This window comes from Protopterus annectens, chromosome 10.part0, assembly GCF_019279795.1.
Source record: "Protopterus annectens isolate FY-2018-M chromosome 10.part0, PAN1.0, whole genome shotgun sequence".
NCBI classification, from domain to species: Eukaryota; Metazoa; Chordata; order Ceratodontiformes; family Protopteridae; genus Protopterus; species Protopterus annectens.
Genome location: NC_056744.1, coordinates 105,527,446 through 105,554,809, shown reverse-complemented (window position 1 = coordinate 105,554,809; position 27,364 = coordinate 105,527,446). Strand labels below are relative to the sequence as shown.

Here is a 27,364-nt window from a genome sequence, read left to right as displayed (position 1 = left end):
CAAGAGATAAATTGACAGGCTCTGGCATTAGGAGTGGTTATATATTTAGTGCGTTATGTCATGCCCTACATTGGCACTTGGAATATGCTCCCAGAGACCAAGTTTCCTGAGCAGTGATTGGTAGGAAGGATGAACTGAGTCACAGGAGCCATCATGGAGGATCCTGTCTAAGATTAGCTAATGTGATGAGAATGTATATGTTATTGTCTTTGAGCTTCTGGCCAGAGTCTCAGGGTCAGTCTGCCTGTAGCACCACTTTTTCAATGTTTCATAATTATTGGCAGTTGTTAAAATATCCACAGTGTTTTATGCATGACAATTTATTATTATTGTTAGTAGTAGTACTATTGTTGTCATTATTATCATTCTTTTTATTATTATTATTATTATTATTATTGTTATTATTTAGGTGGCTCTAACTTCCACACTAACTTTCCATCATTCTTTCATAGAATGTGTAAGATGGGAGGTGGGCATCATTCAGAACTGGGGAAGGATTTTTATTTAAAGCATTAGGAAGTGAACTTGGACAGGGATGGATTACTTTACTCCCAGAAAGACAAGCATGCAGTGCTGTATGCATGTTCCACCACACTTGTATGCCTATCACCCCTTCTGTTTGAAGTGTTGTACATACATCTGCAGGAAACGCATTCTGAAGCCCTTGATACAGGGAGCTGTAGTGGTGGAAAAATCCTACACCCTCCTTCCCAAGAAGGGAGAGCCACTGTTCATTCAGTGCATTGTCAGTGTCTGGTTCCTTCTGTGTCTGGGCTCACTACCTGAATCTGGTTCTCCTGGATCCCAGTCAAGACTCCCATCTTTCTACATAGTGGACCATATTCAGGTATTATGTTATAAAAAGAAACAGCTTTGTTTTAAAGAGTGCGGGTCACTATTGCTTATCCATCTTCTAAAGTGAATACAAAGTGTTCCCCCTCTAAGGGTAATTCTGCTGAACCCATGTTGGAATCCTTTGCGTGGAAAAGGATGTTAAAAAACAAGAATGTCCTCATTGCAGTTATACTGTTTATAATCTTTAGTTAAGCACTGTCATGTTTGTAAGGTTATTTATTTACTTATATTTCTAGGTAAGCAGTACAGAACAAGGAATCTGACCCCGTTCGCAGAGTGCATGGACACCAATCCTGTTATCCGCTCTGTGCTATTGAAACTGTTAATGCACTACAGGTAAGGGGGAAAGCACTGAGCTATAGAGCTATAAACTAATTTTGCTTTAGCCATGCACCTAGTGTAAGAAAACTGTTTTTCATAGGACAGAATTGTACTTGTTGCCTCAGCCATATGCTTTCAAAGTTAATCAGAATTCCTATAAAAATGATGTAGTCCACACTTGTGAGATTTTAAAGATGAATAATCGTCACCCTTATTGTCATTAACCTTCTTGTCAATGGCCACATTCTCGGTATCCACTTATTGAAAGAGCATTTTTATAGAATTTGCTTACTCAGCAGGAATGTGTCATCACAATGGTAGATCTGCTTCTTTCTTATATATTTACTATAAAAGACAACTGCTAGGTCTGCTGCATTGATACATGTATGTGTGTAGTGTGTGTGTGTGTGTGTGTGTGTGTGTGTGTGTGTGTGTGTGTGTGTGTGTGTGTGTGTGTGTGTAGGAGGGTGCCCATATGTATATATGTATGATAGTCATGTTCCATATAAGGAGTGTGTGTTTCTGTGTGGGAGCATATTTGTAGTGTTTTTATATACATGATATGTACTGGAGAGAGTGATTCAAAGCATGCAGACTTTGTGTGTGTGTGTGTGTGTGTGTGTGTGTGTGTGTGTTGGTGATATTGAGTGAGTAGTTGAATATATGGTGCTGTGTGTTGGTATGAGTGTTACAGAGGATGTGCATTGATTAGAAATGCTTGTGGATATGAGTTGCAATTTGTGTTTGTTGAATTAAATGGTCAGGCGACTGTAGGTATGACAGTGTTTGTTTTGTCAGAAGCATGAGATTGTAAAAGTGTTTGTGTGTATGTGGCGGCATGAGAATGTAGTTATGACAGTATGCTTTTTATCTGGAGAATGATGTTACGAGAATATATGTGGGCTGCTATGGAGTATTTGAAAGATGTGAGAAATAGCTGCGGTGCATTAGGGGCAGTGGGACCATGAAGGTGGAGCCATGACTTTTATGGCGCTAGAAGGGCTTGCCCCAGTGTTAAAAATGTGTGTTGTATGTGCCTATCTACATTGTTTTGTGGTGGAAGTATAGCTGAGTTTTGTTTGGTGTTTGAGTTAGTTTATGTGTGGGTTCATGGCTGGGCATGTGCTTGTGTGTGCTATAGGTTTGCTACCTCACTCAGTAGACGAGTCGAACTGCATGTTGTATCAGTATTATTTTTTTTTTTACTAGTTGGTTCTCAGCTCAGCTATAACTGTTATCTAGCATAATAGTATTCATTTAAATAACCAGAGTACCTTAGAATCAGTTCCAGCAGCAAACTACGTTGAGGGACAAAAACCAGAAAGTGTTTCTGAAAGAGCTTGATGAAGAAGTCTTAGAAGTGTGTTCACCACAGTGACAGCTATCTATAATCTAACAGATTCCATTTATGGCAGTATGAATAAGGGTCTTCCAGATGGTTTGTTGTGAACCTAAAAAAATAATTTGTATCTGTTGGCCACTCCCCACAACTATCCAAAGTAAAGAAAGACAGTTTTGGTAATGGGCTAGATTCATGATTAAAATGTTATTTTGTGGATAGTACCTTTCTAGTAGTTGGGAGTACACACTACTTTGAACCTGGCATTCTCTACTGTAGTGCTCCCCAAGGCTCCAGTCTAGGTCCTGTTCTCTTCTGTAAACAATATTAAGTAGACATCCAGGAAATTGACTTCCAGACACAGAGGTGTAGAAATGTGTCTGCTCCTGAGAAAGCCACTGGGTAATGCTTGTAAGTGACAGGTATCTCTTAAAGGCTTTTATGTCCAGTGTGTTTTATGTATAGGTCCAAAGCATGATGTAGTAGGCTTTAATATCCTCCAAACGTTTTGTCCAAAGACTTTAAAGAGAAGGAAGGAAGAACCGCCAGTTATGCAGGCCAGAGGATGACAGCTCTTTTAAAGTCATCTGCAGTGCTAGCAGCAGCATGGTAGCAAAGGCTTCCATCCCAGATAGAAAAACAGAAGTGTGCCATACAGAGAAAAAAGGCAGACCCTTGAATTTCTGAGTTCATCACAGACCATTAATTCAATGGATTCCAGCTGTGCCGAGACCCTTGTCCTGATGCGTACTACCCCGAGACCTCTGATATCACCCCTCAGGAGGCTGTCATGGTTTCTGCCCCTTGCATGTCTCCACAGACTAAAGACTAGGCACTACAGTCCTAATCAAATGCCCCCTAATGTCCATTTTGGAATGACATTTGATTATTAATAAATGGGATGTGAAATCCCTACATTTATTGTCCAAGAAGATATAAGCACCCTTAAACTATAATATATGGATGTCTTTTATAATTCCCAGTCCCTTAGTGGCTGTTTTTCCACATGAGACCCATAAAGCACTCATTATGCATAGACATTTGGTTCTTGGTGACCTCCCTCAATTGTCCCAGACAGCCTGTCTCCCAGTACTAAGTTTTGTTGGTTCAGGGTTTCTACCAGTATCTGTGTAGTCTACAGACATATTCAGAATAGTCCTCCTTCTTTGGAGTCCCTCTTTCCAAGGGAAAGATGAAGTCTCCTCACTGAGAAAGACTCTTACTTGGAGGAACTGGACTATAGATAGGTCTCAGCTTCCCCCCTCTAAGCTGTAACCATTATATTGAGGACACTTTGGCCTCTGATTCCCCACCAGAGGACGTCAGTTTGTGTGCTTTGTCAGTCATGAGAGAATAGTTCAAGTGCCAGTCTCATGAGACCTATTATTCCCAGAAGATATAAGTGAGACTTTTGGGGCATGGACCCCCAAATCAATGGCTTTTCCTTCAGATCAGGAAGATCTTTTGGATGTTTTTCAAGAATCATTATTTGTGCTAGATTCCCAAAGCCCAACTCCTTAAATGCCTGTTAGATTTTTATAGGGTTCAGGATCCTGACAAGTTTTTGTATAAGAACCACATCACAGATCAAGATTTTGTGTCCTGGGGGACTTCCTTCCAAGATGGCTGCATACTGATCAACAGTTTAACTTTAGCACTCCCGGTGTGAAAACAGAAACTGAGAAACTGCAACCAGAGATATTGTCAACATGATTAAAATTCGGTTACTGAGTAGTAAGTACGCCACCTGAATGCCTGCAAAGAAGAAACTAACAGAGTCTGAAAGGCAATCAACTAGAAGACGTGAAGAAAAAATACAGACTGGGAAGAGCCCTGCAGCTGTTCTGCAAAAAAGAAGTTCAAGCTCCAGCTTTGGTACAAGAGATGGCTTCCAGTAATTTAGAGGAAAAATAAGTCAAATAGGCTCAGAGATTATTAAATTAAATGAAACACTGAAGGAGTGTATCAACTCAAATAACAAAAGGCTGGAAAAAAATGAAAGAAGCTTTAAGCAGATACTCAGATTAGCTGATAAACCTGCAAAAATTAGAGGTCGAAATGAAGAAAAGGCTGGATGAGTATGAGATTGTTCAAGAAGAGATGTTTCAAAAACTGGTAGAGTTAGAGGAAAGAGCACTTTTAAAAAATCTTAGCTTTTCTGCTGTACTATACAAACTAGAAGGAACAGACTGTATTCATTTTTGAAGGCACAAAGAAGCAACTGAACTGGTATTCCAGGAACTGTTAACTGAAAGGTCACAATTTGTGTATGCTGCAAATATGGCCATGAGAAAGCAGCCAAGACCTGTATTAGTAAAGGTGCAAACTTACCAGTAAAACTGCTTAAAAGGGCATGGGAGACAGCAGTGTTTGTAGAAAGTGATTATTCAATGTACCCCAGGCAGAAGAGAAACAAATTTATTCCAGTAATCAGGGAATGTTGAGAGGCAGGTGTGAGATTCAAGATGCTGTATCGGTTTGTCTTCAGAATATTTTTACCTGGAGGATCAAAGTCATTTTTTGATACAGAACAGGCCAAGGAGGAAATGCAAAAGTTTGTCCAACAAGAAAATGAGCCATCAAGCAGAAAGGGACTCTGGTTGTCATACGTTATGACTGCAGCAGTGACACACTTAAATATCTGCAGTTATGTTATGTTGCCATATAGTGTTCTTGTTTCAGTTAGTGGAGTTATACCTGCTCACAGCCATGCTGATATGTGGATGACCCACGAAAAATATGGATCCCAGCGCAAATGGCATGGCATGAGTAACTAGCTGCAAGAATGTATAAACAGCTGTACATGATTGTAGTGCATAAGTAAGAAGGTAATCTATGATGTTCTCATCAGGCATAACCTATTTTCGATTGGACAGCTAACTTCCCGCACTTTGCCCTATCCGTCCAATTAGGGACACGATCGTCACCACAGTTCTCCACTAATCAGGGCCCTCCTAGTGATTTACTTTTTTCCCACGCACAGCCATTCTGACGAATTAAAATAACCCACGTCACTAACCGGCAATTCGACAGGCTTCAGCCAATTACCACATAGATTCCTTCTGATGTAAGGTTAGATATGTTCCCACCAAAGCCCTGCTCCAATGCATATAATTCAAAGACTATTGGCTAACCATAGTCATATACCCAGCTTACAGGCCATTTTCATTAGTCACCCTTTCACCTATCACTCTTCTATCCTTAATACCATTGTCCAAAAGTCCCACATGAGATTACTTCCAACCATTGCCTTGATTCATACTAACACACTACAGTAACTGGCTGAAAACACAGACCAATGGTAGATACCCAAATTGCCCATTAGACCAGTCATAATTGTTGCTAATTACTGTAACATTTTATGCTGGAATGTCATGGAATCTAAGTCCAATTGTCTTTGTTTTCTTAATTAATCAATGAAGTTTTTACAATTTTTTTAACAATTTAAATCTTGGTTTAATGTTATCTCTAAGCTGTGTATAAATACTCATGGAAAGCAAAAGAAAAAAATGAAATTTTGGATTTTGCAGCGGCACTCACCTGTCTTTGAAATCAGACTTTAAACTAGCGAAAGATATAAATGCTGTGCATCTCTTTTTACTAAGACTTATTCTTTTGGTAAAAGTAGACTGAATTACAGATATTTTATTGCTTTTTAAAGTGATTTTAAATAAGACGTTTACAAGCTTTTTTGAACTTGATGTTCCTCATTAGCTGGATTAGCATCTATGAAGCTGGTCATCTACAAAAATACAACTACTCAGGTACAGTAGAGAAGCTAAATAACCTAGGAATAAACCACTATGTCATCTGCTGGATTACCATCTGGCTCACAACTAGGACTCTGGAAATGAAGATAGGGGAAATTCCCTCCACAAAAAGACCAGTCACTAGTGGTGTACCCCATGTTTCTGTGCTGGGACCGCTCCTGTTTGTCAACTATTTTTCTGAAGTAAAAGCCAATACCAAAGCCAGAAGAAGTCTCTGTCTGAAGCTACTGCTATCCAGCCTCTGCTGGACGTCTCTCTTGAGGTGAGTGAAGACCTTGAAGACTGTCTGATACTGATGCTAGTTTCCAGTTTTCTTATTGGAGGCCAGCGCAGAACCAACTTCTTGCATGTCCCCTGAGGCTTTGCAAACATCAGCTGTGGATGTTGAGGGGGAACTATGACTGATTATTTCTGAAGGCCCTAGGGAAGCCATGCCAGGTACTCTTATTAAGTCTAGGAATGGCTCAGAGCCTAGGCTAGTCAAAGCTGAGATCCTGTAAAGAAGAAGCAGGAAACCAAGCACATCCCTTGGATTGCTAAAGATCCTCAGGAGGAATGTCAGGATTTTATCCAGGGCTTGTACTATGCCTGATGGCTTTAAGACCCCCTCAAGGAGTCTCTTTTTTTGCTTCTCCTTGGTCTTCTATGCCTGCCAAAAGGAATAGGGAGTCTGATACTTCAGGGGCTCTGGGGATGAATCACTGGCCTATGCCTCCCAGGTTACCTCTGCTTTAGGTTATAAGTTTGATGATGAGAATTCCCTGAATCCTGATTCTCCTTTTGAAGAGTTTTCTTTTGCAGATACAGTGGGTTCCGGCGTGTAGCTCGCAAGACATTTCCCTGTGAGCTACATCGCCGAAATCAAATGGCTGCAGCAGCACTTTGCCGTAGTGCAATACAGCTGAAAAGCATAGCCGCTGCAGCTATAAACTATGAATGGAAATATTATACCTGGTGGCGATCCATACAGACAGCTGCCTGGCTGTATTCAAGCAGAGACAGCCGTACTGGATGTGTAACACATTGCTTATTCTCATTCAAGGAATGCATTTATTTCATTATTTATTTATTTTACTGTCAGACGTCTGACAATAAAATAAATAAATAATGAAATAAGTGCATTCCTTGAATGAGAATAAGGAATGTGTTACACATCCAGTACAGCTGTCTATGCTTGAATACAGCTGGGTAGCTGTCTGTAAGGATCGCCACCAGGTATAATATTTCCGTTCATAGTTTACAGCTGCAGCGGCTATGCTTTTCAGCCGTATTGCACTACGGCAAAGTGCTGCTGCAGCCATTTGGTTTCGGTGATGTAGCTCGCAGGGAAATGTCTTGTGAGCTACATGCTGGAACCCAGATACAGTAGTTCTCATGCTGGAGTATTTTACGTGGGACTGATCACAAGTCTCTGATATTCAAAAGAGGCATTATGAGCTTTTGCAGATGGAATCTTGCAAACCTTCTCCTGTTCCCCTGTGTTGGATGCCTTGTTGGATACATTTGCAACTGCCTGTTTGGCCACAGACTCCCAAATACTGGCCCCTAAAAAGCCTGACCATTTCTATAAGGTGCCCAATGCCTTTAAATATCTCTACAAGTGTCCTTCTTCAGACGCTGCAGTGGTCTGTCTTTCTGCTGAAGCTTCAAGCTTTTATCATAGTTCAAGGTTCTTTCTTCTGATAAAAATAGTTGGGCTATGTAGTGGCTGGGGAAAAAAGTGTATACTTCTTCCACTTTGGCCTTTAGTACCATTAATTATCATATTCATATGACCAGATATGTTTTGACCCTTTTGTCTCAATGTGAGGGTGGGGGAGTTGTCAGACTTTCCTGATTCTGAAGGTAAGACTGCTGCCCTGCCCATGTTGAGCTCCACTTTTTGGATTGCCCATCACTCCATTAAATATAGTTATGATGCAGCTGATGCATCATCTATGGCTGCTGCTTCTGATTCAGTTAAGAGGAGGTACTCGTGGCTTCCTCTCCAGGCTCTCTCTGATGATATTAAAGCCAAACCAGTGGATGCTGCTTTAGACAATCAAAATCTCTTTGGTATGGCTGCTGCTGAATTGTTTAAGATTCTACAAAGTAAAAGTAAAGTGATGCAGAATCTTAATTTTTTTTTCTTCCATACCCAAATTTCAGAAAAACTATCCTTCTAAGTCTGCCTTTTTGCGTAGGCAAGCCTCATCAGCCTTCTAAGGGGATGAGGAATTATAAGCCTATATTCTGTGATAAGCCCACTCAGACTTTCAGAACTCAAAAAGTCCCCTTTTCAGGACAAACCTGCCTTCATCTGACATATTTTCTCCCCTTCCCATCGGCCAGCTTCCTTGTCTCTCAGGTTTACCCTGTCTGTTCCTCCTTGTCTGGAAACAGATAACTTCAGATGACTAGGTTCGCCCATTATATGTCAAGGTTATTTTATGGTAAGGAAACCCCTTCCCCACTTCTCAGGGCTCCCTCAGCCTCCTCCAGACCAGGTTCCTCATTTTAATGTGGTTCTGCAGGACTCACTGGACTCAGGCACCATTCAGCCCATTCCAGACTCCCAAAGAGGAACAGAGTTTATTCCAGAATATTTCTGATTCCCAGAAAAGAAGGATCATGTACACCAGTCCAAGACATTTCCTTGTTAAATACTTTTCTAAAGATTCCTTCCTTCAGGATGCTGTCTTTCTCTTTTTCTCGCTCTATCTGGACATAGTACATCGGTGGGGTAATCCTCAAGTAGATCTCTTTGCCTCCCCTCTGAACAGACAAATTCCTTGCTTCTGTTCCAGAACCACAAGTCCTCTGACTTGAAAGGTGAACACTATGTCTTTTTCTTGAAAGGGGATGTTTTGCTATGCTTACTCTCCTCTTCATCTACTTCCCAGGGTCCTACACAAGATCAGAAAGGACACCCCAAGAATCTTGCTGGTGACTTCCTTTTGGCCCAAACAGCACTGGTTCCCCCTTCTTTTTCACCTGGCTGAGACAGTCATCACTGAATGGATCTTCTCACACAAGACAGGGTGCCGTTCATTCACCCTCACTTGTCCCCCCTTCGGTAGATACTTTGGGTGAGAGGATTTTGATCCCATTCAGACACCACTTTTTTGAGGACATGCTTAGGATACAGCAGGATGCAAGGAACCCCACTACCAGAAAATCCTATATGGCTAAATGGAAAATATTTTCTGTTTGGTGTTTCAAGCATCACCAGGATCCCTTCTCAGTGGGGGTCCCGTTTGTCTTTCATTTGAACTGCTCTATGCTGGCTTGGTATATTCTTCTGTTTAAGCTCACTTGTCAGCAGTCTCTGCTTGTCTGCCTTTGAACCCATCACTGGCCTCTTGTTTTGAGGTCAAACAATTCCTTAAAAGCACCCTTCATATCAGGCCCCCAAGAAAATCTATTCCTACCTCTTGGGACCTTAATTTTGTCCTAGAAAAATTGGCACATGCTGCTTTTGAGCTTGCTTGTTCTTGTTCTTTGCAATACTTTACCCGGAAGACTGTTTTATTGCTTGCCCTTACTTCAGCCAGGAGAGTATCTGAGCTTTAGGCTGTTATGGCATCTCCTCCATTCTTGATTTTTCATAGGGAGAGGGTGTCTCTGCATACTAATCCTTCCTTTATGCCCAAGTTGGTCAATGAGTTGTCTCTTAATCAGTCTATCTAGTTCCCTTTCTTTTTTCCTTCTTCACAATCTGCTAGTGAGAATGTTCTTCACACCTTTGATCTACATACACAGCTCAGGTATTATTGGGATAAAATGAAAGATATATACAAATCTGAGCAGATTTTTTTATTTTTCTTCATTCCAGGACATTGGGTTTGCCAGTTTCTAAGCAAACCATCTCCTCTTCCTGAATTTCTAAGGCCTTTTCCTTTTATTATTCTTTTTATAGTAAACAGCTGTCTGCTTCAGTTCAAGCTCATTCTATGAGGGCAGTAGCCTCTTCTAAAGCTTTCTTCAAGTGTTTAGATACTAGATTTATCATTGAAGCTGCTGCTTAGTCCCACATGTTTACTAAACGTTACAAGTCGGATGTCATTTCCTAAGCCAGAGCAGGATTTGCCAGGTGTATCCCTCATGGGTTTGTGAAAGGCTCCTCTGTGCCTTCCTCCTCCCATCTTTTACAGTAGCTTTGGTACTCTCCCTTAGACGATGAGTACTGCAACAGTGATATGAGGGGACATAGTATGTTGTTTGTCTTTTCAGATTTTCCCGGTTAGGGGTCGCCACAGTGGAACTCTGGTCCGCTAATGATCAGCAGTAGATTTTTTTATGGTGCCGAGTTGCCAGCCCGATGTCCAACCTTCAGCGAAGGCACGCCCATTCACGCATGTCTTTCGGAGGCCACTCGACCGTGGGGAGGACATGCAGACTCCACACAGAAGGCACTCCAGCCATGAATCGAACAGGAGAACCTCTTGCTGTGAGGCAACAACACTACTGCTGTACCACCGCGGCTTCTTGTGAGGGGACATAGTATAATTGTGTAAAGTCTTGCCATAGCAAAGATGTCCTTCTTTTCACTACTGCAGTACTCAGACTCTCCTTCCTGCCCAATTATTTGTCTTTCTTTTGTTGGGAGCACTTTGCTGGCTGAGGTGTTTTTACCATCTTGACATGTTTTCCCTCCTGTTTCTCTTTCCTGATGGATGTGCATGTTCTTCTTTCTCTTAGGGTTGCTGTAGTTCAGTTCTGAGTATCCATTATGAGTATATTACCATTATGCCTTATGCCTGGACGGGCAATCAATAAAACAGTCTTCCAGGTACAGTATTGCAAAAAAGAAGGCATTAGAACACTGGGAGGATGTAAAGGCTTTGATATACTGGCCAGACATTAGTCTATCCATGGCAGGAGATCTCTTAGGTGATGAATATTGCAACAGTGAAACCAAAGACATCTCCTTTTATGGTAAGATTTTATACAACTGTACTATCCAAGGATCTGAACTTCGCTTGTGACATAAACACTAGACACTGGAGAGATAGATATTGTCCCAAAGGATCCCCGCCTTTATGGAATAAGTTTTCCATCAATGTAAAACAGAGTTCATCCCTGACCCTATTTAAAAAAACATTGACAATTAGATGGGAAATTTTAAATTTACCCCTAGTCTGACCCTCATGTGCCATATGGACAAAGGCTGTCATTAAGAAAAGTATTATCCTAACTAACCCCCCCCCAAAACATCTTAGTTACATTCCTACTAACATCCCTCCCATATAGATGCCCATGATACTCGAGATATAAATGGATTTGAGGTGCACGGCTAAGCTTGTAAGGGCCCTAGTGGTCATTAGCTTAGTAACAGCCTATGAACCTGTACATCAGTGTCCTTTCTAGGTTGTCCTAGTGGCAGTCTTCTCATTATCAGTGTTTTCCAATTTGATACACAGTCTCTGCTTTGTAGTAAATAGGGTATCCTTGTCTGTGCTGCATTATAATATTACTCTAGATTTGGGGCATTTAACCCTCCCTCTTCCACCAGTTTTTGTCATGATCTCCCAGTCTTTTCCTGCTTTTTTATTTCATAAATATTGAGAAACCTCAGTTTTCAACACCATCCATTTTTCCCCCTGCTGACCTAGGAAAGCCTGACCTACATATAATGTATGTGGTGTTATGAGCATCCTCAGTGCTAGTATTCTATGATCTAAATTGCTTTACAAGGTATATCACCTTGTTAACATAGTGGATTTTTGTGTCCGCAGTTCCAGCCATGTATGTTTCAATGAATCGTTGGCTTTCTTTTGGATATCCATACCCCCTGATACTTAATTTTATAGTGACACACAGACATGGAAACCTTTGTACCACTCTAAAGGACAGTGCTTTTGTCTTCATTAATTTTATAGCCTGCTTTGCCTGTGAACTCTCTTAATAATATAAACAAGTATTGGAGAGCTCTATCTGGTATGTTAAAAATATTATAACATATCTGCAAAAAGAGCTATTCTCTTATCCCTGCCCTCATCTTTCCATTCTTTTATTGTAGACTGTCTAATATTTTGTGCTTATGGTTCTAGGCAAAGAGTAAATAACAGCAGGGAGAGAAGGTCAGACTTGTTTCATTCCAATTGCTATCTCAATTTCTTCTGACACTGTCCCTTGTTTTTTTATTTCAACTACCAACTCCGTATGTAATTCTCTTACTAACTGGACTGGACCTTGTGGAAAACACATTTTTTCACAATGCCCTCCACAGATATTTCCTGAGAAACCTATCAAACCCTTTTATCAGCATCTAACCGCAGTAAGACTAGTTCTTGTTTCTTTATTGTCAACCTGTTTGTATCGTATCTACTAATGGTATTTTGTCAAATATTTGTCTTCCCTTTATAAAATCACATTGATCATAGATTATCAAATTAGGGAGGGCCTCCTCTATCTTAATAGCTAAAATTCCAGCAAAGAGCTTATAAGTGTGGTTTAAGACAGCTATAGGCCTATATGAACCCAGGTTCACTTGGTCTTTTCTCTCTTTCCCAATTACAGCTATAACTGCGTTTTTCCAAGACTCAGGAATCTCCTCCTGTATCATTTCTTTGTTGAATAGTTTTACCCATATTAGTACCTATTTTTTTTTTTGGGGGGGGGTTATTTTCCATAGTTCAATTGGTAATCTTTCAGATGTTCTTCGTGTTTCACTGTTGCAGTCATCACTTGTGGGTTATCCCTGCTAGGTAGCCCTCAGCTGGCCCGAATACCAGAGTAAAGGATTTCCCTCCTGCGTTGGCTGTCTGGTGACTGAGGCTGATTTCAGGTAATCAGGGCTATAAAAAGAGGCAGTCGACACCATTACATCAGTCTTTCTTGCCATGGAGGCCGAACCAGAAGCAGTTAAGTGCATTGGTCGGCCATTGCCAGAGTGAGGGAGTAACCATCTAAAGCTAAGTACCCCCTTGGGGAACCTTTTATTGTTTTTATTCGATGTCAGAGAAAGTCAATAATTGTCTCAGCTGTGGAAAACGGATCCTACACTGAGACTTTCATACCCTTTGCGTCACTAGCCTAGGCCTAGACCATGAAGTCCCCAGATGTTGGTTATGTGCTCTGTTCAATACTAGAACTATTAGGAGAAGAGGTGAAATTGTAGCTAGACACTTCAGTGACAAATTTTCTCACTGTAAAATGGCGTCGGTCAGTCAGACTGGTTGAATTGCTCAGAAAAAAAAAAAAGGAAAAGGATAGTCTTCAGAAAGTTAGACCGTCTGGGCCAAAGTAAGCTAGCCTTCCTCTTATTACAGTTGCTGAACTCGTTGCAGCCCCTGATGCCAGCCAAGGAATCATTGCAGGCCTCCACTGAGACCCATTTGGAGTCTGCTATGCCTCTGGCTCCACCTTCTCCTGCCGGTACGTTGGCCTTCAGTCATGCGGTTGGGTCCAGAGCTGCTTCTCAGGCACCAGCTTCCGTAGAGACAGTACAAACAACCGATGCCAAGCAGAGACCGACAACCACTCTACCAGTTAAACTAACCTTGTATAAGGCCTGTGAATCCACCAGACCCAAGACCAAGACTACCTCTAAAAAGAGTCCATCCCAGGGACCCAGCCACCGACTTCCTTCCTTCCAGCCTGCCACACAAGTTGCAGTAGCTGCTCAAATGGCAGAAGATTTAATCACTCTGATTAGAGGTAGCCAGCCTACCCAAGCCATCCCAGCTAAAAGGAAGAGGGACACTTCCCCTGAGGCTCTTTCTGACCATGAGTCAGAAGAGTCAGAACTAGAAGAGTCTGACACTGGCAACCAGCCTTTCGCAGCATTTGAGGACTCTGATGCTGACTACCCCATTCCTGCTGCCTCCCCACCTGAGGACCTCTCTTTCAGGGAAACTTCAAATTCCCTCAGGGAACATTTTCACTGGGAGGCACAGTATTACCATCAGTCAAAGAAGAGACTGAGAGAGTTCCTTGACCCGCCACAGCATAAACCTCTGGCCATTCCCCCTATCCTGGATGTGGTGGAGGATGTCTTTTTGGAATCTGCACTCACCCCAGACTCACTCCCCCCTGCCCCCAGGAAGCCAGATGGATATTATATGGTGCAAGACACCCAGAAGTATATTTTTAAAAACCCTACAGCTGACCCAGAGGTCATTACTCATGGTCCTAAGGGGGCTAGGGCTAGCTCCTCTAAAAACCCCATTCCCACTGATAAAGAGAGCAGAACCTTAGACAGACTAGGCAAGAAGGTCTATACTTCGGCTACCTTAGCCATTAGAGCTCTGAATTGTCAATTTCATATGCTGAAATACCAGCAAAATGTACTGGATTTATTAAAACAGAAAATGTCCACCCTACCAGACAGCAGTACAACCAGGGAACTAGCGGATCTTATACTTTCTAGCTCCCAGATAGCCAAGCATTCCCTGCATTGTGGGTTTGATCCTTGGAGGCTTCTAGCAGGGCTGCAGTTACTTGCTCTGTGATCTGAAGGTATGCATGGTTAAGGGAATAACCTTTGCCTGACCAGGTAAAGTCTAAGTTATTAGACGCCCCTCTGGATAAGGGTCAGATATTTAGCCCCAAAGCTGAAGAATTTATTAAGAAAATGGAAGACAAGGCCAAGTCTATGCAAACTGTGAAGGATTTATTGCAGGTACAGCCTCCCAGGTCCAGTAGGTACTTCCCCACAAAGCACTGGTCCTTTGCTACCCAAATAAAATTATCCAGAGGAAGGAACGCAGAGACAGGCCTTCTGTGCACCATTCACAAAGCCAACAGAGATCCAGACAGTGGACCACTGCAACAGGTTCTAAGCCCACTCCCTTCTCCAAAGACTCACATTGACTCTCCCCCTTCCCCTTTGCCCCACATCCCCCCAGAGAGACTAGGAGGAAGACTTTCCCTCTTCCTACAGACTTGGCAAACCATCACCTCAGATCTATGGGTCCTAAAAATTATTACCAACGGGTACAGATTCTCTTTCAAAGAAAACCCCAGATATTCTGGCTTCACAGATGTACCAGCAAATCAGAGGGCAGAAGCAATCTGTCAGATCCAGAAGCTTTATGCCCAAAGTGCAGTGGAACCTGTACCAAAGGAACAGGCTGGAAAAGGGTTTTATTCCAGACTGTTCCTGGTACCCAGAAAGGAGAGCACCTGGTGCCCTATTCTAGACCTATCTACTTTGAATCTGTCCCTCTTGGTCCCAAAATTCAAAATGCTGACCCTACACAAGCTCTTATCAATGCTGATACCACATGCTTGGCTAGTGACCATAGATCTGAAGGATGCTTACCTCCATATCCCCATAAGGAAGTCCTGCAGGAGCTTCCTGTGCTTCAGAGCAGGGTCGCAACACTTTTAGTTCTCTGCTCTGCCCTTTGGTTTATCTACTGCTCCCAGAGTCTTTACCAAGTGTGTGGCTCCTGTCATTGCGTTTTGCAGACAGAAGGGCATACAGATTTACCCATACCTGGACAACTGCCTCATCCAGGCAGACACCAAGGAGAGACTTCTGCAGGACCTCACCTTTGTTCAAACTCTCCTAACCTCCCTGGGATTCACTATCAACCGAGAGAAGTCCCAATTTCACTCCACAAGAAGGTTAACATTCCTGGGAACTCTGCTAGACACATCAACACAAACAGCCTCCCTCCCTCCGGAGAAGCACAGCTTCTTCCACTCTTACTTTACACAGCTGGCCCGCAGGACCCACCTCACAGCAAGGAAATTCCTGCAAGTGCTGAGATACATGGCCTCCGGCATCCTGTTGGTACCCCTAGCCAGACTGCACATAAGGAAATTACAATGGTACCTCAGGAACCTCTGGTTCCAGCACTCACAGTCATTGGAACACCAGCTGCCCCTCATTCCTTGCTTAAAGAAGGAGCTGTTATTGTAGGCAGAGGCATGTAGCCTGAACAAGGGTCTACCCTTCATCACTCTCCCATAGGGCCACACCATCACCCAGACACTTCAGACACAGCTGGGGGGCACACCAAGGAAGTATGTGCACTCAGGGCATTTGAGAACAGAAGGTTCAGGGCCTTCCATATCAACCTAAAAGAAATGCTGGCAGTGCAGAGGGCAATCCTAGCTTTCAAAGAACGTCTGAGACCAGGAGTGCTATTACTGAAGACAGACAACACAACAGTAATGTGGTACATCAACATGCAGGGGGGCACTCACTCTTACCCCCTTTGTCACTTAGCTATGCAAATCTGGCAGTCAGACTCAAATCTGGGACTGCATCTGATAGCTCAGTATATCCCAGGGAAACAGAACACCCTGGCAGACCAGCTAAGCAGAAGCTTCCTGGATCGCCACGAGTGGCAGCTGCACAGGGGGAATCTTTCTCAGCATCAGCCAAAATTGGGGGAACCCAGACATAGACCTTTTTGCAACCTCAGAAAACCACCAGCTAACCAAGTTCTGCTCTTGAGAGTTCCATCCAGAAGCATGGAGGGTGGACGCCCTATCCTTTCACTGGGGCAACCTGTTTGTGTACGCACCCCCCCCCCTTGCCCCTGATTCCCAGGGTATTTCTTAAGATCAGAGAGGAAGGAACAAAGGCTATTCTCATTGTTCCAGACTGGCCAAGACAGCACTAATACCCCTTGCTCCTCAGTCTGGCCAAAGTACCTCCCATGAACCTGCCTCTCACAGCAAATCTTCTGACTCAGGCAAAAGGGGCGGTACTGCATCCAAACCTCCCCACACTCAAGCTGTCTGCATGGCTGATACTCCAAAGGTGGATGACACTACAGCCTTCAGCAGGCAGGTTTTAAATATCATTAAGGAGGCCAGAAGGCCCAGCACTAGAAAGTCCTACTCTGCCAAATGGAAAAGATTTACTATCTGGCACCAGAGCAAGGACGTCAGCAGCACCCATGCCACTCTGCCATTGGTTCTGAACTACCTGCCAGAGCTCCTAGGAAAGCGATTGTCTTACTCTTCCATCAAGACATATGGCTCGGCTATCTCTGCCTTTGTCCAGTCGGATCAGCCCATATATTCTCAACACCTGTTAAAACAGTTCCTTAGGGGTGTAGCACACATCAAACCACCTAGAAGGCCTCCTGCTCCAGCATGGGATCTAAACGTTGTCCAAAAAAAATTGACTCTACCTCGTTTTGAGCCAGCTGCTTCAGCTGACCTAATACCTTTCTTGGAAAACTGCCTTCTTGCTGGCCATCACCTTAGCCAGGAGAGTTTCTGAACTGCAGGCCCTTATGGCCACTGAGCCCTTCATCATTTTCCATGCTGACAGGGTGTCTCTTAGGGCAAACCCCTCCTTTATGCCTAAAGTGGTCTCGGATGTTACCCTCAACCAGGCCATCCATCTTCCTACATTCTTTCCCAATCCCCATAATGAAGGGGAAAGAATTTTGCATACCCTAGATGTGCACAGACAATTGAGATATTACCTGGATAGGACCAAGTCAGTCAGAAAATCTGAACAGCTATTGGTCTCCTTCGCTCCTGGAGCAGAGGGGAAATCCATTTCCAAACAGACCATTTCTAAATGGATCTCTCATTGCATCAATTTCTGCTACTTTTTTCATGGAAAGAGTCCTCCCAAATCTATCAGATCTGATTTCACTAGAACAGCCTCTACTTCCACTGCCTTCCTGAGAAGGGTTCCTATTAAGGGAATTCTGGAAGCTGCCTCTTGGACATACATCCACACATTCACCAAGCACTACCAGCTGGCTTCCTTCTCCAAAACCAGGGCAGCCTTTGCATCTGCAGTCCTGCAGGACATGCTGGCATCCCCTTAATATGGTGCTTGCTTTAAACCCCTCTCGTCCTCCCTCCACCCCTTTTCTCAGCTTTGGGAATCTTCCCACAAGTGATAACTGCAACAGTGAAACATGAAGAACATAGTACAGTTGATTGCACTTACCATACATGTAGATGTTTGAGTGTGTTCACTGTTGCAGTCCTGTTTCCCTTCTACCTTCCCCCCTTATTTTCTCTTTCTTGGAGGCTCATACCTATTGGGGGCAAGAAAAACTGATGTTATGGTGTCAGCTGCCTCTTTTTATAGCCCTGATGACCTGACGTCATCCTCAGTCACCAGAGAGCTGATACTGGAGGGAAATCCTTTACTCTGGTATTCGGGCCAGCCAAGGGCAACCCACAACTGATGACTGCAACAGTGAATACACTCAAACGTCTACATTTATGGTAAGTGTACTTTCCTGATGATTTACTTCCTCGCAACGTGTTGAGTTGATTTACTACTTCTTGCTGTGATATAGGTTACACCAGTGTACCATTTTCCTCCCTTGTAAGACTCTTTTTAAGTTCTAGCCCCTCTAAGTATACTTTTGTTTTCATTTCCCAGCCATTTTGTAACTCTTGTTGTTTGTATGAATTCTGAAAAAAAGTGTTCCAAATACCTTGTTTATGCCATCTGGCTCTTAGACACTTTTCCCTGTCCTAATGTTTCTTACCTTGACTATGCTGCGTTCTACTGTTTTCACCTTCTACCTAACACTTTATGAAGTCTCAGAGTATTAGTGAAGTAATTTAGATGTATTGCTAACTTCTTCCTTTCTGTTACCTCAACCAAATCCTGGGTCCACTTTTGCTGCAACTCCCTTACATGACTTGCCATCTCTTCAGATAGGCTACCTTATCTATTTTGCAAGTCTTTTATCCTCTCCAGGGTTTGTTTTTGTAGTAAAATAAGGCCACCACTTACTTTCTTCTATAGTTAAAAAAAGATTGTTACTCTGTCTTCTAACCTGTTCCATTTTTATTTCTGAATTGTTGTTGTTTTGGTTTATCTTGCCTAATTCGTACTTTAACTTTTCTAGGAACATTTTTTGTCTTTCACTATATTTCAGCTGCCATCTACTCTAAAGTGATACTCCAGGTTGTTCATTGTTGGGATTGTCATTGTGCACTCTACAGGAGCATGATATGATAACAGTCGAGGCTAGATATACATTCCCCTCACCGGGTATTCATATCAAATACTCATACTCCCTGGCTTGTAAACACCTCTTCCTGTATCACACACAGCCCCTTAATTTTCCTTCTTTGATCTATGTTTGCCTTGTATCCAGTTCCTCTTACCTTTTTAACATTACTTCACTTTCATTTTTGTGCAAATGTGTCTCTTCCAGCAGTATGATATTGTTTTTTTAAACAACTTATATATTCTGCTATTCTTACTGACCTAATACCCTCATGTACGCTGTTGGCATTCAAAGTAGTTATTTTAAGCATGTACTAAGTAGAATGAGTTTACTTGGTTTTGATGTTTCTTTCCTTGTCAGTTCAAAATTATAATCTCTCTTTTCATCTCTTTCCTTCTGTTCCCCTTGTTTTTTCTTCTTGTATGTCCAGTGGCGGCTGGTGACTTCAAATCAAAGGGGGGGGCTGCAGGAGACAGCCGAATGGGTGGGGGTCAATGGGAAGGGGTGTGGCCAACTAGAAAGGGGAGGAGCTATGCTCAAAACCACAAAAACTAACTAAATACACTGCCCTGGGTGCCAAACCGTCATTATGAGAGTCTAATCAAGACAAAATGAAGTGTAGAAGGATAAAAATATTTCAATGCATTGGCTGTATGACAGCTTACTTAATATCTAGATGGAAACAAAAAGGTTGTGAGGCATGAAAAAATAAATTACTTTTTAAATACATTAATGGAATGCCAGTCAAAATCAAGTATAAGAAAAACAAGCAGCACTCAACTCAAACCACTTCTTGCACTGCAGTTCTAATTATAATTTATATTCAGCTTTATTTAAGTACCAAGTACCAAGAAAGTAGAAATCTCTGATACCCCCACTTGTAAAAATGTTTCTTATCCAAAGAAAGACCTGCTGCCTGACAGCTATCTACTTGTTTCATGGGGAAAACATGGTCAAAGTAAAAAATGAAAGGCAAGCAAGAAATGAGCTCAAGATACATTGCTTAAAAGGATTACTGTACAGGTTATGGACCACATGACTGGCATTCTGTTTAGTTTACGGGTAAAGCCTGCAGAGATGACTGGAAGTCTCCAAGTGTAATGAGCTTCTTAAAATAATGTAATCCTGTCCTTTATTACAAATACTGTCATATGCATTTCAATACCCAAGGCTTATACATTATCTAGTTAAGTATTCTCTACATGGCAACAACAGAAAGGCTTTCAATGTTGGCAATTCTTTGACAGTATGCTTATTAAAGCTTACTTGCATCTTACGATCTCAGCCAAGCTTACCTGATGGTCATTAAATTATTGCTACTTAAACACAGAGCAACAGGCACTTTGAGTAATAAGCATAAATCAACAGTACAAAAAATATGACAGAAACCAGACCATTCTGCAAAAATCAAAGACAGATGAAAAGCCACTCTAGTACTTGTGTCTACCTTGGATGGGGGGATACTCTGCACATTTACAGTGCATAACTACTCCTTGCCTTGCTTCGACACATCCAGAGTCACTACATGGGGGAGTGGGGTGCAACAAGTATGTCACAATTTGAAATGTCTCTGGCTGACTGTGATGGCCCTGACACATTTGTCATACCTCTCAACCCCAGAGCAAGAAATCTGGACAAAGCCATACAAAGAAGTGAGACAAAGACCCAAAAATAAGGACAATTTTTAAATATTGCTCTTATAAACTTAGAAAGATAATAGAATATGTCTTGCATTAGTATGAATTTTCTGAATAGTATGAAATCTGAAACTGAAATGTCTGCCATTATTTTCTAACTTCAGTCTTTAATGATTTGTCACTAATTTGCCAAAATAAAACACAATTTTATGAAAAATGGACCAAAGATGTGATGTAAAAATATAAAATAGCCACACAATACAGCTGGGAACCTGTCAAAGAAGGGACACTTTAATATTAGTACTGCTAACTTGAGCAGCTGACAAAATAAAAGAATCTACATGCATTTCTGAAATAAAAGTAATCTATAACTCTTGATTATTACAGTTATTTCTTAATTGTAAACCCTCCATGTTTTCTTCCAAAATTGCTATTTTGCGGAGGGGTTATTAGGGGGAAGAGTAACATTTTGAGCCAAAATCAGGGACAGTTGAGAGGTTTGGCTATGCCTAATTCTATAAAGCAATTTATTTGCATGTACCTCTCAACCTGTTAATGCAATAAATCTGGACAAGGCCAAATATATTGGGGGAACATATAAACAGTACTAAAAATTTCTCTTGTATAAACTGAGACAGTTGATAGAACAGCAGGTCTTACTGTAGCATGCATTTTTCTGAAGGTTATGAAGTCTGAAACTAGTGTGTTATTATTTAGTGACTTAATTCCTAAATGATTTGCCAGAAAACCACAAATGTTATGAGGAACAAACCAAAAATAAGAAGCAAAAATCTATTCATTCTTTGAAAATCTGGACAGTTGGGAGGTATAGTTCAGCTGGGGCTGTCTTTAAGTTTGACGCCCTTCCCCCTCACAAAATCATGGTCGAATTAAGCCTCCCCCTGCAGCCATTCCAATGATCCATTACTTGGCTATTTCACGCCATTTACCATAAACACTAATGTGCATACTGATTTACTTCTATGATGATTTGGACTTCATTTGAAAGTTTTATTTTGCATTTTACAGCACAAACACTAAGACATTTGCTAAACAAACTAGTATTAAAACTTCTCTGCCCTTGAAACTCACATTCATTGAAACAGAATTGAAACCCACATTCAAAGAAAATACATTTTACCAGTGGCAAATAAAGATTAATTCTGGGCTGTTTTCTAATCATAGGCCCCTTGCATATGAAACATACATGTGCTCTTTGATACACCTTCCTATTGTTTTGAACATTTTTCCAGTAAACTATGAAACAAAACGCATGCACCAATAATGACAAAACTGCCCAATTCAGAACATATTTCCAGTAAACAACGAAACAAAATGCATGCACCCATAATGACAAAACTGCCCAGTTCAGAACATTTCCATCATAAAAGTCTACTCAAACTTCTACAGTCCACCATTATCAGTAAATATGCACAATTCTACAGTCCACCATTATCAGTAAATATGCACAATTCTGCAGTCCACCATTATCAGTAAATCTGCACAATTCTACAGTCCACCATTATCAGTAAATATTCACAATCTCTGAAGAAGTAAAAAAGTCATCTAAATAATTCCACATTAAATAAATCTGTAACTAATGAAGAGGTTGCTGCTAGCAAACACCTTTATATTTCATGGTTTCATCGAAAAATAGTGTCTGATGCCCCTGAGGAATAAATTGACTATATTACATTAAAAATGATAAGCTAGTAATATTGCAATAGGAAATGGATGGCAAACTGATAACAGGCTCATAGCCAGTATCTTAACTTTTTCAGTACGGCAGCATTCACCCCTTGTGGGAGTAGAACCAACAACTTTCTGCATCAAAAGCAAGTACACAACCTGTTGTGCTATTAACAATGCAAGCTGACTTAGCATAAGCAGCACTAAACTTCTCTTCCCTTGCAGCTCTCAGCTCCTTGTAAAATCTACTCAATACTCAACTGCTTCTCAAATTCGCAGCACAAGAAATCTGGAAAAACCCAAATTTATTGGGGGGTGGTCAAAAGCCCAAAAACCAGGAACACATTAAACATTGATTGTATAATCTTGGAAAGTTGCTAGAATAAAATGCTGTGTTACCACCATACATTTTACTGCCAAGGTCCCTGTGCAAAACAGTCAGAGCAACATGCCACTACGCCAAATCAGCTGCTTTGTGAAAGAGCGGAAGACTGAAACTTAAATGGCTATCATTTCATGAATTCAGTTCTCACCACAGCTGTCAACCTCTTAGCACAAAACACCTGGACAAACCCAGTAATGAGGGAATACAGTCCTCAAACATATTCAGTGAATTCTGTTCTTGCCATAGCTGTCAACCTTAGCACAAAAAACCTGGACAAAGCCAATAATGGGGTAATACAGTCCCAAAAATAAGGACAAATTTCAAATATTCATCTTATAAACTTAGGTTGTATTACTATGTATTTTCTGAAGAATTTAAAGTCTGAAATTCAAATGCCTGTAAATTTTACTTCTGACGGAACAAAAACAATTTTCAGCAGAGGCCCAGGGAGAAATACTGCAGACACATGTCTTTGTAAAATGGCAGGACACCAAAGCAAATCCACACAAACACAGGGATAAGATGCAGACTCCACACAGAAGGCACCCCAGCCAAGAATCAAACCAGAAAACCTATAGCTGTAAGGCAACAATGCTACCACTGCACCATCAAATATGTAAGGAATTAAACATTCAAAAACCTGAAGTCTGAAATTCAAATGCCTGTCAATTTTATTTAGCATTTGTTAATCAGGACAGTCTGACTTGGAACAAAAAAACAATTTTCAGCAGAGGCCCAGGAAGAAGTAATGCAGACATGTCTTTATAACATGGGAGGACACAAAAGCAAACCTACACAAACACAGGGAGAAGATGCAGACCCCACAAAGAAGGAACCCCAGCCAAGAATCAAACCTGAGAACCTGCAGCTTTGAGGCAACAATGCTGCCACTGCACCATCAAATATCAAGCATTGCAACATTTAGAAACCACAGATATTATGAGGAACAGATCAGATCAAATATGAGGCAAAAATCTGCAATTGTTGTTACAAATGGTGGTGGGTAGGGAATTCAGGTCTTTAACACCTGCATACAAGGTACAGGGTTCAAGCCTGAGGTATTTCCTACCACACCACCATGAGTCTAGCCACCAGTATATAGCAACTGGGGCATACACACACACACACACACACACACACACACACACACACACACACACACACACACACACACACACACACACACACACCTTACCTGTAGTAGATCTGCAAACCTGCTCCAAATCCCCGTCCACACATAAATCCGTAGCTGCAAACCAATCCCTTCATGCCATACATCCATACCCGCCCGTTCACAGTCCAGCTCCAAATCGTGAGATCTTCCCGACGAGACTGCAGCAAACTCCAGACTGCTGATGTTGCAGTCTGACTCCGATGGGTTTTCCCAGCGACTTTCCAGGACAGTGTATTGCAGTTACAACTGCATAGACTTCTGGGATCTTGCTCTTACATGTTACCCAGTCCGGACTGCTGCTGAAACAGTCTGCGCATGCTCCAGACTATCTCAGCAGCAGTCCGGACTAGTGCAAAAGTCCATGAATTTTGAATTTTTTTTATCTTTTATTTTATTTTAATTTATTTTATTTTATTTATGTTTTACAGCTGGGGGGGCTGCAGTCCGGCAGTCCAACAGCACAGGCCACCCCTGTGTATGTCACGGGTTCTAAAACCAAGTGTGTGCCCCTTGTAACTTAATAAAGTTATATTTCTAAAAGGAAGTTAATAACAAAACCAGTCCAGTCATTTGAGTTAACTTGAACTTAAGTCCAAAAACTATTGTAACTATTGTAACTATGTACACACAAAACAGATTTACATGTCTGTGCGAATCTTCCATTTAGGAAGAGTTGAGTTTGTGCTCTTTGTGCAGTTCAGTGCACACTTCCTTCTGTTCCTTCTTACTGCATGATGCACCCACCTTTCCCTTTTACTTAGTTTCAGCACCTTGCAAAACCTTCAGTCCAGGTTTCAGAGTCATGCATGGATAGTACAGGTACTGTGGAATTTCCATTCATATTTTTAGTAGTTCTGTTTAATGCACTTGTTTTATTTGTGTTACTCCACATCTGATGAAGTGCGTTTTAAAATGAAAACATACTGAGAACGTTCATGGTTGATTTTTGTGCTTAATAAAGTCTTGAGAAGAATTCTAGGCTGTTCGGGGCTTTATTGTTTTGCCGTGGATGCTTCTTATTTGGTTTATTGATTTATTATTGTCAAAATGCAGTACGTAAAGCTTTTTGGGTGATTAACAATCAGCTCCACTCCAATGGTATTTTTTATTTCTTTTTACTATCCTCTGGGCTGCATATAATCTATACATTTAAGACTTGGGTCTTTTAGCAACCCAAATGATGTTGGGAAATGGATTTTTAAGATTCTGATGAAGAATTTGAAGCTTATTCAACCAGTTGTATGATTTGCCATCCATTTTCTGAACCAGTTTGTCCAGGTGAGGGTTACAGTGGTAGCAAGATGAGCAAGGCAGACCAGACTTCCTCAATGAGAGCACTCCCAAGCCTATTAGATGGGATCTCTTGCCATTGTCAGGCAAGCTGAGACACATAATCTCTTGTACTGTCAGTCTTGTCTTTTCGGTTACTATCTAAAGCTTGTGACCATATCTGAAGATGGAGAAATAAACTGACATGTGAACTGACAGCCTCATCCCATAACTCATTTCTCACTTCATCACCACAGTCCAATACAATGCCTACAATACTGCCACCTTTGCATTCATCCACTAGTAAAGTTTCCACTTTCCCAATACCATCACTTTTTGAACAAAACTCCAAGATCTCAAACTCATACACATGAACCTGCTTCACTCTCACCTTCAGAGAACAAGTCACTCTTTTCCGGGAGAGAACCATGTCCTCTGAATTGGAAGTATCCCACCCATTTCACACTGCCCAGTGAACCTGTCCAGTGAAGGCTGGACATTAAAGCCGTTTAAAATGAAGAGTACATCAACATCATCATCTTCTGCAAACTACATGCGAGCTGTCACCAAAAACTTATCTTTAGCCTAATATCCTCTTTTCAGCAGTCACAAACAAGAGTAAGGAAAAAGACACAACAACTTTGACATTGTGCTACACTCACCTTGAAACATATTTAGCTTAATTCTGAGATGTTCACACCCTAGCTCTAAAAAACAATACATACAGGGATCCAATGGTAGATATCATCAGCTCTTTTACCCCATATTGTTGTAGAATGTCCCACAAGATATTTTGGAGAACATAGCCATATGCCTTCTTCAGGTTCACAGACCATGTGTAGTCAATACTGGGAAACTCCAGTGACCCCATCAGTATCCATGCAGTGGCTTAAAGTTGATCCATTGCTCTGTGGCTAGGCAGAATCATTTTGCTGCTCCTGAATCACAGGCTCAACTGTCAGATAAATTTTATTTTCCAGCTCCCTGGCATAAGCTTTCCCAGGGAGGCTAACAAGCATGACTTTTCTGTAACTGGAACAAACCATCCACTCCCCCCTTTTTTGAAAATGACAACTACCACTCCAGCGTCCTAATCCAGAGTTACTATCCTCAGCTTCCATACAGCACTGGAAGAGCACTTTAAACTTGACACGTCAACGGTTGCCAGTATCCCAATATTTATATTCGTATGTCATCCACTCCTGCAGGTGTGCCACTTTGGAACTGCACATTTGTTGCATTCATCTTATTTGCAGAGGGAAACCCAGTTCCTTCAGGTGCATCTGGCACTACATTCTCAAAGAACATGCCCAGGAAATCCTTGGAATATTATTTACATCTCCTGACAGCATCCCTGGATGAGGTCAATGTTCTTCCACCCTTGCTGAGAATAACTTGGGCAACATCCACTCTGCCGCACCCACACTCCCCCATCACCAGATGGTATACCAGAACCTCTGTAAAGCATTTGAAAATTCTTTTGTAAGCTGACCTTAATTTTAATGGGTGCTGTCTTCTTGGCCTTACAGTATGTATCAGGGAAATTTGGATCCCCCCAAGTAGGATTTCAAGAAAAGCATCTTTATTTAATCTGATAGCTTTTCCTTACCACTGGTATCCACCAGTGGGTCTTAGAATCACCACCAGGAAATCCACTGACCTCCTTTTGGCCAAATCTCCTTGCTGCTACCTTAGCAATTGAGGTCTTGAACAGGAACAATAACTAATCAAGGAATATTTCACTTACTCAGTAGACTGGAAGCAATAACAAATTGTAATATATCAGTAACAAGTATTTATGGAGAATTAGCATAAGACTGCTTTGTGACATGATTAGCACATTTTGTGCTATTATGAATTAGTGATATGTATTATTTGTTGTTCAGCTTATCAGTTTTGTAACATGATATTGTTAAATGTTCCTTTAATGAAGTTCTTCAAGTGCATTTAATATAAGATATATGTAAAAATAATAATAATGTTTATTCTATAAAAACCTGATATACTGTGTACTAAGCAGTGGGATGCCTCTTGGTCGACTCTT

General features: G+C 41.5%; 1 protein-coding gene across 1 annotated transcript in view; it reads left to right on the top strand.

Moving 5' to 3' along the window:
* The window catches only part of LOC122812984 (E3 ubiquitin-protein ligase rnf213-alpha-like), a 1,982,151-nt gene that overhangs the window by 1,396,189 nt on the left and 558,598 nt on the right, over positions 1–27,364 (top strand). Inside the window, 1 exon segment of the mRNA XM_044085079.1 lies at positions 1,092–1,191. Coding sequence (XP_043941014.1) covers positions 1,092–1,191 — 100 coding nt within the window.